The following is a 14592-nucleotide window of genomic DNA, read 5'->3' on the forward strand; positions in this document are numbered from 1 at the left end:
TTAAGTGTACAAACACTACTGTAATGACTACAGGGCTATAAAATAGATTAGGATTAATAAAAAAATAGTAACAGTAGTTAATTTTATCACCTTGGAGATCTACAGTTCATCAAGACAGAAAAATTAAAAGGAAGGCTTTTGCTGTTACCTCAAAAGTTTCTACAGTCTGTAGAAATGTACAAACTGACAACAGCCATATTCCCACTTTAACTTACATAGGAATACAAAGTAGTTGCATTCTTTTCAAGGTGATAATAGTAAGAGGACACATATTAGTGTCATCCATCTTAGTTCATCCATGAACTAAGTTTGCAATTGCATTTTGAGGCTTCTCAACTGTCAGCATAAAGTGCTTTTGCTTGGAAGCAAAATGGGCCCAGAGTACTGTAGACAGCAGTAACAGTGATTAATACTGCAAGTTGAAACAGCTTTAGTGGACAGGAAGTTATGATGTCCAGTGTCCTAGTTCCTGACTACAGCAAAACCAGCCAAGTACTTCAAGATCATTATACTGTGTTCCAAGGATCTCTGAATTAAATCAGTATTCAACAGTGCAAAAAGGAACAAAGCCAACAGCATTTTCTCCTCCCTCGTGTAAATGGAACACATGCTGGAGGACTCCCCTGCTTTGTGCAACGTTTTACTTACAATACAGAGGAACTCCACATGGCAACCTTGATTTGGATTAAATGAAGTAGGACCCCAGAGGCACGTTACACGTTTTCAATATGCTAGGTATTGATCTGAGAAACTAAAAATGGCTTTAAGCAACACACATAGCTGAGAACAACTTCTCCTGAAATTATGAGACGGGGTTAAAATTTGTAATTAATACTAAAAACAACTAGTGGCAGTAAAATTAAAGAAATTTTTATAAGTCTAGGTTACTTTTCCATAGAGAAAGTCTTTGTTAAATAGAACACAACAAAGATACAGTCCTCCAAAATTATTATGACTTCTTCATTCCTCATCTCTACTTAACCAGCTTCTTGAAATTTAATCAAAAGCGTACTGTTTAACTGTCATATTCAGTTCACACACCTCTCATTCACTAGTGAAGGTTTAGTACAATTTTAAACCATGACAAGTTTGGGTTTCTGTTGTTCTGGATTATTTTTAAATACTGACAGAATAACAGTCTCTAACCATGCTCCTTGGCATCCAATACATAAACATTTGGCACTGATGTTAAGCCAGAAACAGGTTATTATTTCTTGCAGGTCCAGCTTGCTATTTGCAAAAGCCTGAGGACACACAACACATCTTTTTGCAAACTATGTAATTTGTGTTTTAGATAGCCATTTCTACCCATTTGACTACTTTCTAACTTACTTGAATTTAGTGTTTGACGTGTTTTGGCACTTGTGCAATATGCTTCAATGACTTTAAGAATCTGAGCATCTTCTTCTAAAGCAGCAGTACCTAGAATCAATGGGAAAAAGTAGAATTTTAAACATGGTCATATTTCCTAATACAGAGAAGTCTTTGCAAATCACTACATTTCTAAAGTTTAGCCTAATCAACCCTTGAAAATTCTCTCAATCACACTATTTTAACCAAACCTCAACAAACTAAAGTAACAGTTTTAAAAGATAAATACTGTTTTGAAATGCTTAGAAAAAAAGCAAGTCAGAGTAATCACCCTCACATTCAAGAAATTTTCTGAGCATCTGAAATTGCACAGAATGGGTTTTGAAGTATAAACACTCTGCTTCTAAAACAGTCACTACACTGAAAAAAACCTGTATGGTCTAGTTATTATTTATGCATACAATTTCATCTGCATATTACTTTATTATTTAATCAAAGAAATCAAGGAACAGAGTATTAATTCAAAGAAGACATATTGAAAACTTCTGGTGTTTGTGTGTGTATATATATATATATATTTATCCCTTTCAACAGCACACACTATTGAAAATGAAAGTCAGAATTAACAGCATAATTTCAGTACAATTTCAGTCCAGTGTGCAGTAGGAAAGACGCCACTATCATATATCTGTGCAAAGTAAAGTAATTAAACTTATCACACTTCAACATAGAATCAGCACTACTGAAAAATATCTAACTATTCAAGCTTAACATGGCAAAATTTTCCTAAAGGTAGAGCTCCACATCAAATCTTCTCCTGGGGCAAGTCAGTAAAAATACTTGCAACAGAGTGAAATTCCAATCAATCTGAATCTAGAGGTACCTCTGCCATTAGTTTAGATGGAACCAGAAGTCTACGAGCAAGGCAAGACAATCTGTTGTTTTAAAAGCATTTTTCCTGTTTACCTTCTTGAAAAAAATAGGTTTGAACATTTTCTGCTACATGAATCTGAACGACTTTCAACATCAAAATGTAGTTGTGTTCTCTGTCAGCCAATGCATCCTGTTAGTTTTTGTGATTTGTTATCACCAGAACAAAGCCAACTGTCCAAACATTTGTCAGGATTAGCTGTCAAGTAAACTTCTGAAGAAATTATCTTGACCTGATATAATTTTCCTAGAGTTTAAGAGTTGCAGGTAGTCCAAAGTATAGGCTATTCCTCTTTTAGGTAAGAAAATTAATTGGATTTTGTAGTTAGAATGCAGCAGCATTATTATGATTATTACAGTAGCAGGACAAATATTTCACTTCTGAAATTAGTATTGTGAGGCACTCAATTAGAACGCCTTACTTCTTTTGTTTTGTCTGTTATAATGCTAATTTGACAGAGCAGTTCTCAAAACATCGGCCATAAATCCCTCAGATTCCAGAAAAGATAAGTAATAAAACCCAAACCTATCTATCAGTATGCTTTAAGTTCAATGGAAGTTCCTCCATGGAAAACTTTTACAGCTCCACAAAAAAGCTGAAAAAGCTGAATGAGCACTAGCAGAAGCTTCTAATTACTAGGAATCCGTAAGGATTTTTGTAAGTAACACTCTTGGAGTTAAAGCTACCTTTAAGTCAAAGAACACCTTTTATTGAAAGTTATCTCCTACATACAAAATATTTTATTAATTTAATTAGGAGTAGAACAATATATTTGCAAGCTACAGATTCCCTCCTTCCCCCAAATAAGAACTCCTAACTCCTCCCACTGTGTTCTTTAATAATTGCTAAGTCAGCAAGTTGACAGTTTTACCACTATCATTACAACTACTGAATCTCCATCCTCCAATATCTGAAATGATCCTGTACTATAGTACTTTCATTTTTTCCTCAACAGATACTTTCCTTTAAGGATAAAACATCCCGAACTAAAATAGCCACTTGCACATCCATGAAGAGGATCATTCTATTCAGTACCATAACCTTTACCATATGAAATTCAAAGCACATTCAGAAAGACTAACACATTAGACAAACCAACAGTGTCCTGAGGAAAACCTTTCACTCTCCAACCCTCCATAAGCCAATAAGAGACAACTGTCACCATAAGACACTTCATGCATCCCATACTCAAGGCACAACTCTGTCTTAAAAAGCACATGAGCAAAGGACAAAGAAGCAAAAGCTACAGTAAAGATCTGGCCAACAAAATACCCTGTCTTTGATGCAAGTAATTGGATTATTCAATCACACAAATTTCTACAGAAGAATTACAGTGGTGTCACTGACAACTAAGTGGACACCGTGTTTGCTTGATAACATTAACCCCAGAATATACCAAGTTGGAAGGAACCCATCAGGATCATCAAGTCCAACTCCTAGCCCTGCACAGGACCATTCCCAAGAGTCACCACATACGTGAGAGCACTATCCAAAAACTTCTTGAACTCTGTCAGGCTTAGTGCTGCGACCACTTCCCTGGGGAACCTGTTCCAGTGCCCATCCACCCTCTGGGTGAAGAATCTTTTTCTAATATCCAACATAAACCTGCCCCGACACAACTTCAGGCCATTCCGTCAGGTCTTGTCACTGGTCACCAGAGAGAAAAGATCACTGCCTGCCCCTCTCTTCCTCTCATGAGGAAATTGCAGACTGCAATGAGGTCTCCCCTCAGACTCGTCTTCTCCAGGCTGAACAGACCAAGTGACCTCAGCCGCTCCTCACACGGCTTCCCCTCAAGGCCCTTCACCATCTCCGCTGCCCCTCTTTGGACACTCTCTAACAGCTTAATATCTTTCCTATATTACAGTGCCCAAAACTGCACACAATGTTCAAGGTGAGGCTGCACCAGTGCAGAGTAGAGTGGGACAATCCCCTCCCTTGACCAGCTGGCGATGCTTTGCCTGATGCCCTCCCAGGACAGGGGTGGCCCTCCTGGCTGCCAGGACACTGCTGACTTATATTCAATTTGTCATTGACCAGGACCCCCAGGTGCCTTTCCATGGCACTGCTTTCCAGCATCTCACTCCCCAGTCTGTACCTACATCTGAGGTTGCCCCACCCCAGGTGCAGAATCTGGCACCTCCCCTTGTTGAACTTCATCTGGTTGGTGATTGCAGAGTCCTCTAATTTGTTGAGGTCTCTCTGCAGGACCTCCATGCCTTTGAGGGAGTCAACAGCTCTGAGTTTTCTGTTGCCTGCAAACTTGCTTAGTATCTCTTCCAGTCCTGCAATGTTCACTCCACTCCAAAATATCCAAGCATCCAGATCTTGACCCTTCTCTTTTTCTGTACATTCACTAGAGTCTCTCAGTTTAGTGTTGTTCTGACTTCAAGCAGTCTAAAGCTCTGCAATTTCTTTAGCTACAGATGAGCAAATTACCTTATTTATAGAAGGTTAGAAAAGACTGTTGGATCTCAGAAGTGACCACGGAAGCAACTCATCTCTGACTCAGCAGCAATAACCAGCCTTCCAAAACCAAGCTCAGCAGAAGCTCCTACCATAATCAATTTAAGAACATAGCTACAAAGTATTCTGCAAGAGTGGTACAGAATCCTCAAATTGTTGTTTACAGTATTAAAAGTCAGGTTTACCTTACTGAACTTTACATGGCTCTACCTTCAACCTCACTTCCCGCTAATAAACAGGTAGAAATAGGCACTTCACAAGCATACATCCACTGTATCAGTGGATCCTAATCAGTAAAGCACTACAAAATAACTAATGCCATTGTAGCATAAGCACCTAAAATGAATAAAACAAACTATCCTCTGGAGATACGTATCCCTCTCCCCTGACACGAGAGAGGAAGTTAGATTTGCTTACACTGTACACCTAACTTTCACAGAATTTGAACTGATGTTAATTCCAGCACTTGTATTATGCAGACATTTGTTCAAATCTCTCTTACTTTTTCTCAGAGCAAACTCTTCATCTGACGGCTTCCGTTCTGGTTTGCGTTTGGGAAGCAGCTTTTTCATGGTTTTAGGGCTTTTACTGAGATCCTGTATGGGGAAAATAAAAAGAGTAGAGCTTCTATACAATATTTCAAAAGTTTAACTTCTAAGATGCATACCGAAATTACTAACTAAAAACCTTTTAACAGCACCAAAACTAAGTTTTTTAATATTTTTTGCCACCTTCAAGTTGCCTGAATTGGCTGATTTTCACTCTACCCTTCCTCCAACTATACACAAAGTCAGGTATTTTATATGTTCTAATAACAGAAATATATAGAAAAGCTGCTGCAAAAGCACACAGGCTGTTTGGGAGCTAGAGTGAAGGGAAGAGGCAGGAATACATTAAAACAGGGTTTTTTCCTGAACTATTGAAGAGACGTGATCCATTTCACTTGTCTACTTAGAAGCAGGTAAAAATTGACCTAACAAGGAAGCTTGGCAGGTAGTATACTCTTCAAAGCCAAAATTTGTAAAAGTTTAGGTCTGTTCTTACAAAGCCCTACAGCAAAAAAAAACCCAAAAAGTAAAAGAATGAAAACCCAAACCATCCAACCAACCAAAAAAACCCCAGCAGCATTTCTGCTCAAATATGCTGGTCTACCCCTTACCCTAAGGACCCAAGACATCTTCTAGGAAAATAAAGAACAGGAAAGTAAAAGGTGAATGATCAGGACAGATCAATGAAAATGAGGATAGGTTTTGAGCATCATTGTATGCTAAATACTGTAAAGATGATAAAATTTTAATATATCAGATAATTTAGTAGCCTACACATGAAAGCATGAAAGTATTTTAAGTTAAATAACAAAAAGAGCATACAGTACAGCCAAAGTAATACAGTCAAACAGAAGAACCTCTTGTAGCAACCAAGCTACAATACTAATCTTGCAATGCAGAGCACTTTATCACTTTTTCCTTGTTGTTTAGGGGATTTACAAAAGAAAATAAAAGTGTCACACACAGCCATCACAAAACAAAAGCAAACAAACAAACAAAACAAAAAGCCACGAACAAACAAAACAAAAGAACCAAACCCAAACCCCACAATAACAAAAACACAGCCAGGCCCCGCTGGGACACAGTGTTTAGGCTACAGTTTCTATGAATCTGAAATTCAGATATCTGCAAAATAAAATTTTGCTGTCAACATCTCATACTTGCAGAATAAAATGTTCTAAGGCATAAGTGCATGATACTTTCTGGGCCCTGTAGCGCTAACACTACACTAGTATAATTAGAATGCACGATAAAAATACTGAAACAGGAGATACCACCAGGCTAGAGAGCATGCAATACTCTATCATACATGCAAACTTCTTATGTAAATCTGAAGTTTTCTTATTCTTGGCAAAACTACGCAAAATGTAGCGGAAGGACCAAATTAACCTACCATGTGGCTAAACACACTCATAGCTTTTGGAACGGCTTCCTCTCTCATACCACATGCTACTTAACAAAACAAAATAAGCCTTCGTATCTTCTGAACCGTAAGACTAAATTCCTCTTTGAAACAAACAGCACTGGTACGTTACCTTTGATTCAGCATTGGCTGTCAAATCACCTTTATATTATACAAAAACATGCACAAAATCGTAAAATGGTGGTGTGTGAAAAAAGTTAAAACTTCCTATGGTAGGCCTGCTACAGAATCCTACTTCTTGGCCGCTGCATCTCACCTCTTTGTAACAAAGAGCAGCTGAAGGCCGCAGTGGCGGTGCGGGCCGTAAGCAGCTCAGACTCCAAGGCTTGGGGGTTTTCGGAGGTTCCAGCGGTCCCCAGTTTATCGTGGTATGTGGAGTCCCGTGATGTGACGGATGAGGGAGAGTGTGGTACGCAGGAGTCAGTGGTATTGGCTTGCTGTCTGAATGCTTACTGGAGGGTGTTACTGGATGAGAAGGAAGCTGTCAAACATGATGGGAAAGGAAAGAAAGCATATTATCTTAACGAAGACATAGTATCATCAAGGATTGGTGAAATAATCTCACTTGCTATCTAGTACTTCTGTTTATTGCAGCTGGCCTCTGAAAATTTTTTACACTAAATTCTTTGAAAAAATGGAGCTTAAACAATTTTCATTGTCTACCACAGAGCAAACACTAAAGAAAGAATAGCTACAAGCAGCCCTGCTCCCACTTCTCTCTCTACTGAGGACAGAGCTAAATTTAGATCCATTCATATCCAACAATTCAAATGCAGAACTCAAAAGAAATTACTTTAGTAAATTGTTTCTCCACAGCCTGTCAAATACATCACCAATTAAAACCTACTATTCTAAGTACACTTAAAAGACGGTGATGTATTACTTGGTCAAAACAGAAAAAGTAATGATAACTAATTTTCTTTTACCCAGTTAAACTATTACACCAAGATCTAAGCATTTTTTGTTCCCACAATTAAAAACAGAATGGTCTTTTGACCCATTAAACTACAGTCACAACATTCAGTTCTTGTTACTAATGGTTAAAAGAAGTAATGCTTTCCCTTTGTGGTATATTTGCCAGACAACTTAATTCTGCTCATTCACTTCAACCCAGAAGCTCTTCCTTACCGTGTGAGACGGCACAGAGTGAGGTTTAATGGTGGGATTCCCAACAGTTGTGACTTTGGTTTGCCTCTGCAGGTGATCCACCCATTCATGCAAATCTTGCTGGTTGTTACAAGAAACTAGTATCCTTTCAATCATATTTCCTAGGTGAAAAGATACCAGAACATATAGGAAATCACAGAAGAACAACTTAGTCAATGCAACATAATTATAAGACATTCATTTCCTAAAACTTTATATCCTCTAAGTAGTAAGCAAAAATTTTAACTTCTATTTTCAGTACAACAGCATCCCACTTTTCCAGGCTGTAACAGATGTTGCCTTAAGATAGGCATCACAGACATTGCCTCCATGTAGTTATTCTTAGCCAAGTACAGAAGTTCTATTTTCTTCCATAGATCTAGTAATTAGGCACAACCTTAATATCAAGAAATAGATGTAGGAGTCAGGTTCATCTAGTAGCCTTACACTCTTACCAGGAAAGCCAGCATATATCCCAAAAAGTCATTCTTGAGTCCGTATGCTACAATACACGAAAAGTTATAAAACAGAGTTCACTGGTCTCTCAGAAGGCAACATAAAAGTGGTCTGAATCCAGTATTAAAGTTGAGGAAAAGTCATTTGGGAATGCAATCTTAACCAAAAATTAATTTCTGCAATTAACTCCATTTAACCCATCACATTCTTCTTGAGGTCAGCTCCATAGCATCATCTCAAAAAACACACCATCAACAGTTTTTTTTCCCCTGTGCCTCATGGCATTGATATGATACTGTCAACCACTTGAGAGGGTCAAAATCATTTACTTTAATGCAACCTGCTTGGAGCAGAACTGATCCAGGAAATAAATGAAGGTATGAAGCTCCACTCTGTGGACCCTGCTCCCACTGTCCTTTAAATTGCCTAAGGACATATGATATATGATGAAACAAATGACTTAAGAGACAGAAATTATCCAAAATAAGCACAACAGCAATCATCATTAGTATTAGAGATGCTAAAGTTCTCTCAGGAAAGAGGTGGACCATTTCTAAAAGAAAGCTCTTGCTCAAAGCTTTTCCAGAGTCTCTAGAACTCCTGTTCTTCCAGTGAACAGCATACTGTAAACTGCTTTGTTATAAAGGACCTTCTCCAAGGCCACTGCCTCCATTCATTAAGATACAGAAATTCCTGGATGAATCCCATACAAAGATAGCTCCCTAACTGCTTAAGACAAGCAGTAAAAAGTCTTCAAGTGAGGCTCTGGGTAGCAGCCTTACAAAATCTGTATAATCACAGGAAGGTTGAGGCTGTAAGGGACCTCTGTAGGTCATGCACCCCTCTGCTCAAGCACAGACACCTAGAGGTGGTTGCCTGGGATCACGGCCAGTGAGCTTCAGAGTACGCCAAGGACGGAGATCTCTCCAGGCACCCTGTGCCAGTGCTTGGTCACCCTCACAGCAAAAAAGTTTTTTCCTCTGTCCAGACAGAGCATCTGATGTCTGAAATAGTATATCCTAGAATAAGTAGTAAATAAAAATATTAATGGGCAATACCTGATATTTCAAATGCATTTTTATGGTTTTCACTGTCTTCTAGCTTTGTAATAGTCATTCCAGTCATGGGCAGTTTTCCCTTAAAGAAAAGGGCAGTAACACTGAAGTTAAATCCAAACCACACAAAAACATTACCAAGTAAAGGAAATATTAACTTTAAGCTCTGAACAAAAACATTCATAGTAAATTGACAAACGCACACACATTGATGGGTTTAAAAACATTTAAAACAACACAAACATCTCAGAAGTTTTTCATATGTCCAATTTCTGCAAAGGACATCTGTGACTTCAATAAGAATAGTTGGTACCTATGCAGGCTATGAAATCCATACAAACGTAATAGTGATCACTCCTCATACCCTCAGGTTCTTGAAACTGAGACCTTCAGGGTCATCCATGTTACATGATTAGAGGCAATGGTGACTTTCTTTAAGCATATTTGTTTGTGAACTGTTTGATTAGCTCTCAAAATAAGGTCTGTGGAACAAGTATATTTATAAAAAAAGATTCCACTAAACAAATGCATCAATTATTTACTGAATATTTATTTCTCTAATAATGCCACTACTAAATTCACTCACAGAAATATTAGGGGTGGAGGGGAAAGCAGTAAATGCCTTCAAATTTGTAATCTTTGTTCAGAAAAACATACTAATTTGCAGAAGATCTCATTTTAAACCCAGTCAAGCAGGAAAAAAAAGTCAGTTTAGGATAACTTTTTGACCCTTTAAAAACACAGAACAATAAATAAGATCAAATATTTTCAGGATGAAAGGCTTTACCAAAACTGCAACTTTAATAAAAGTTCTTTAAGACAAATCCTGTATTCTCCTGCACAGAAACACTATTCAACACATGCTGGCAAAAGAGCAAATACTATATACTGTGGAATTTTGGCTCCAATGAGAGAAAAGAATAAAAACCGACTTTATTTGTTCTTCTTTCCTAACAACTGTAGAATGGACAAAGGTTTCTTACAAGCTTGGAAATGAAAAATCATTTGGTATTCTGTATGCACAGAACATGCTCGAGCCCAAGATACCAAAGAGAAAGGAAGAGTTCTCTTGCAGCAGCTTCCCCACGGAAGGAAATGTGGTGGACATGTGCACTTACAATGCAGCTAAAATTTGCTCTTTTCCCTGTTTTTCCCTGTTTGCTGGTTCATGAATAACACAGCATACATCCACAACAGAGAGATGTACAAGAACTGCTGACATAGGTGGGAAGGGAATATGGGGGTACACTAAGCAAAAGACTGGTGACAAAGATCACCTGAACCACATGGCAGGATAAGGTACAGCCAGCAAAACACAGAGAAAAATGGAACTGAACTTGTAAAACATTTATATTCCCCTTCCTTGAACAAACAATCATGTAGTCCCCCTGTGAAGTATGGTCTGTGCTCCTTGTGACTTCAGTTTACCACTGCTAAAAGTTCTCCCCATTTGCTCATGTGGCAGATATCACCGCTATCAACCAGATAATTTGAAGCCTGTTGACAACTGGACTATTCAGAAATGCAGGGAGGGTGTAATGAAGGATGCAGCCTCCAGTGGCATAATTTCTGTGGGAATGACTGAGGGAACTGCATCATCTTCTGTCCATATCCATCTGAGTTCTGAAGCATGAACCTCAGAAAAAATGTCCAGGAGGCCCACATTATGCAATCCAGACGTGGCTCTGAGCCACCGTCTCAGACACAAACAGTGCTGAAAATAATTTTACCTTGCTGTAAATATGTAGTCATTCAAATTTGAGACATGCTCAGTGATAAGAAAATCATACAAGAAATTATGAGGAAATTAAGAGATTTGCATTCAATGGAGGGTTGGATGGTGAATTCTAAGAAGGGGCTGTGGCCATTCGGAGTAGAAGCTGAAGACAAATGCACAGCAAATTGCTTATTTTCTTATTTCCTGAACAGTGATGTGCACCTAGGGGATAAAGTGGGAGGGAGGATGAAGAAATGTGACATACAGTAGGAGAGGCAAAATAAAACCTCACAGATTGTTTAATTTCATACTGCTTTTTAACACATTAAACTCCCAGTCAGTTGCCTTTTTAATCAGTACACGAGAATCTACCTACATCAGAAATTCTGAACGTGCCACTTGGAACCTGCCTTTTCTAGGACCTCCATCAACATTGGAACAATCAGAAAGAGCACAAAGCTAAGAAACTCAACAGTCCACTTGAACTACCTAAGGCAACACCATTTCTGACAAATACAGCTACTATCGTGGAAGGTAAGGTAGGAATCCAAACATAAATTTTGGAATTTATTACCTCTTAATAGAAAAAAAAAAAAGTCACATTTTGTGACTGACTCTGGTTGATAAAACAGGAACACCAAATGACTAAGCTTCAGCATTCCTTCAAAGCAGGCAAATCAGGAGAAAGGAATAAACTGCTCAAGTGCCTGATTTACAGAAGCACTTCTAGAAGGTGAAATCTTTTTAGAACTTTGTTGCAGTTTTTCCCTTGCTTTTGGTGCTTTACTGTGATGTCTCAAACCTGTGTGGCAATACTTGAAGAACATTTATACAGATTTCAAAAAGTCATGGACTGTGCATTTGCCTGTCGGGAGTCTTTGGAACTACACATCCAAAATGTAAAGTGCCTCTGCGAAACATGCCCTAGAGCTACAGGGGAGTCAACCCAAACACTAGTCATCTTCCTGCACTAAAGCAGAGTTGTTCCATCTCTGGAATAGGCCTGTGGGGTAACAGCCACAAGTAGTCAGAAAAGGAACTTGGTAGAAAAGCTCCAAGACTGTGTCTACCAGCAGTGAGCAGAGGATTTGTGGAGGGAAACGCCTAGTGCTAAGGTCCCAAAGGCCACATCGTATGCATTTCTGGTGGTGTTACACTGGGCTAGCCCTAGGTTGGGGCTAGGGACTGAATGTCAGCCCATGTACTTGATCTTCTCCAACAGTCAGAGCAGATCAAGTGCATTTTTGGAGTGTGCCTTCCAGTTCAGCTTCATCCAGAGGGAATCTAATCTGCGAGCCCCAGAACGACTTCTACACTGTCTCAACAATCATTAAATAAAAAAACTAAAAGATTAATTTTAAAAGCGGTCTGCTGATTCAAAGATAAAACACTGATGTAGCTCCATATAAACAAACTGATGGTAAAAGCCCAATGCCTATCAAGGAAAGCTTAAAAGGGCTGTGTAATTTTGTTAAGACTCAAGCAGCAGTCAAAGAGCACTAACAAACCTATGCAACAGCACACTTTTTCTGTGTAGATCTAAAAAGCTACTGATACTTCCTTTCATTAGCAACTACTAACAAGGTAAAAAAACCCTCCTTGCTGATAGTCACAGCTGCAAAAAAGAAAAAAAAAAAAACAACCTCATAGGCTGGAATTTTACCTTTTACCTTTATAAATGCAGAAGTTTAATCTTTCCAAGTTTTCTATGAAATATGATTTGGAAAAAACACCCCCCCCCCCGCACATTTATACACATAGGTACATGCATTACTTTACCTGATAGATAAACCCACTCATTCTTGGGCTGGCAGACAACATTAGCAAAATGTTAGGGAAGAGAAGAAGATACCTTTCATTCTTTTCCTTGTTAAAAGAAGAAAATGAAAAAGTAAATACAACATCACAAGTCCCCTCCCCCCTTTTTCCATTTTACATTATTAAAAACTATCAACATTACAACTCCATGATTACTCTGCAAATATTTGCTTGCTGCAAAATTAACTTTCCATGGAAATTAAAAAAAAGAAAAGAAAAGAAAGGAAAGAAGACAGAATTATTTATTTTCTACTTGAAAAGTGCTACTAACACATGCCTATACTATGTCCTGGAGAGTACAGCCTAATATTTTAAAAGAAAAATTTTACAGTCTGGGTGAAATACTGACCTTGTCTAATATGACAACCACTGTTTGGCCAATTTCAGCAAAAACAAAATTACATATTGGGTATATTTCTTAATATAATTTAAATGGATGCTGTTACAATAGTATCAAGACTGTGGTCTCTCAAATTGGAGAGATCAGATTTTTAAATATTGGATTATGTCCCAAAGTACTAAAAACAAATCAATAATTTCTGTAGTCAGAAGAAAAGCACTCATTATTTTGGTCTGATTTTAATTTGATGGTTTCATGTATGGAATTGTCCATTGTGGTCTTGTTTTGGGGTATTTTTAGGGAAGGAGCAGTAAGTGTACTCTTAATCTACTGCTACAGACAACAAAACAGAGAAGCACTAAATTAAAACATTATGACAAAACAAATACATCCATTGACAAAGCCACTGTCTTAATTTCCAGCATCTTTGCAAAAATATAAGTCCTTAGTAAGTTTTAATGTTCCTGTTCTTCAGTAAACATTTACAAAGGTCTGTATCATTTTCAAAAAGAGAAAACCAAACCCCATTGCTGGTGCACAAATGAAACTGTTCTATATCTAGTCAAAAAGATGTAGTGCTATGCAGAAACTTCTAGAAGTCCCTTCCATTTGACATTCTATCTCATAATGAGAGTGGGGGGTGATGATTTGTTTTGAAGACTTCAAAAAGAGACATGACTGCAGAAGATGCACTATTAGCTCTACTGAATCTTATTTATTTACTTTAGCACCTAACTAAGTATCTGAGAGAAAAATATCGAGTGACTAACTTTTAAATATTCAGTTGCATAAACATTTTTCTTTTTCTTTATATTTATGGACATCTTTGTTCCAAGGCAGGAAGCTGACTGAATGAGGTTGCAATTCAAAAGCCCCCACCAGGTTTAAAGCTTCATTTAATTTTCAGGGGAACAACAAGCAGTAAAAATATGTCAGTAACTCATACAACATTTCCTTTCTGTTAACACTTGCTTTTAAGATTATTTTAACATAGGTAAAATAGTAGTACAAGCTTTTCTTTGTGTGGTTTGTTTGTTTCTTTGGTTAAAAAAAAAAAATCACCCCAGACTTTGACACTTTCAACTTTCTATTGTATCATCTTATTCCATTTCTGAATCACAGAATAACAGAATATCTCAAGCGCGCATTTCAAAATTTACTACTTGAGCAATGTGCCCAAAACAGGAAGAAACGTATGCCCCAGACACTTTACAACATAAAACTTGAACGTATTTGCTATTTAAAACACACTGTGATAACTGCTATGCAAAATGATCCTGTAACATAACTACACATGAAAAATCCTGTTTAATTATGCACATTCAAAACAGTCCTGCAAAAATCATCTTACAGTATTTATAACTGCTGTATTCGGTCACTT

General features: G+C 37.8%; 1 protein-coding gene across 5 annotated transcripts in view; it reads right to left on the reverse strand.

Annotated features, from left to right (window-relative positions):
* Nucleotides 1–14592, reverse strand: part of ARHGEF7 (Rho guanine nucleotide exchange factor 7) — a 127007-nt gene that overhangs the window by 17671 nt on the left and 94744 nt on the right. For all 5 annotated transcript variants that reach the window (XR_003544974.2, XM_027743406.2, XM_027743405.2 and 2 more), the window contains 6 exons: nt 12833–12919; nt 9340–9418; nt 7808–7947; nt 6936–7160; nt 5211–5304; nt 1333–1422 (listed from right to left, as the gene is read on the reverse strand). Coding sequence is in view for 4 of the 5 variants with exons in the window: in XM_027743406.2 (XP_027599207.1) it covers nt 1333–1422; nt 5211–5304; nt 6936–7160; nt 7808–7947; nt 9340–9418; nt 12833–12919 (715 nt within the window). In the remaining variant the exon portion in view is untranslated. The remainder of the gene's footprint in view (nt 1–1332; nt 1423–5210; nt 5305–6935; nt 7161–7807; nt 7948–9339; nt 9419–12832; nt 12920–14592) is intronic.

This window comes from Pipra filicauda, unplaced genomic scaffold, assembly GCF_003945595.2.
Source record: "Pipra filicauda isolate LSUMZ 115617 unplaced genomic scaffold, ASM394559v2 scaffold115_size4368891_pilon, whole genome shotgun sequence".
Classification (NCBI taxonomy): Eukaryota; Metazoa; Chordata; class Aves; order Passeriformes; family Pipridae; genus Pipra; species Pipra filicauda.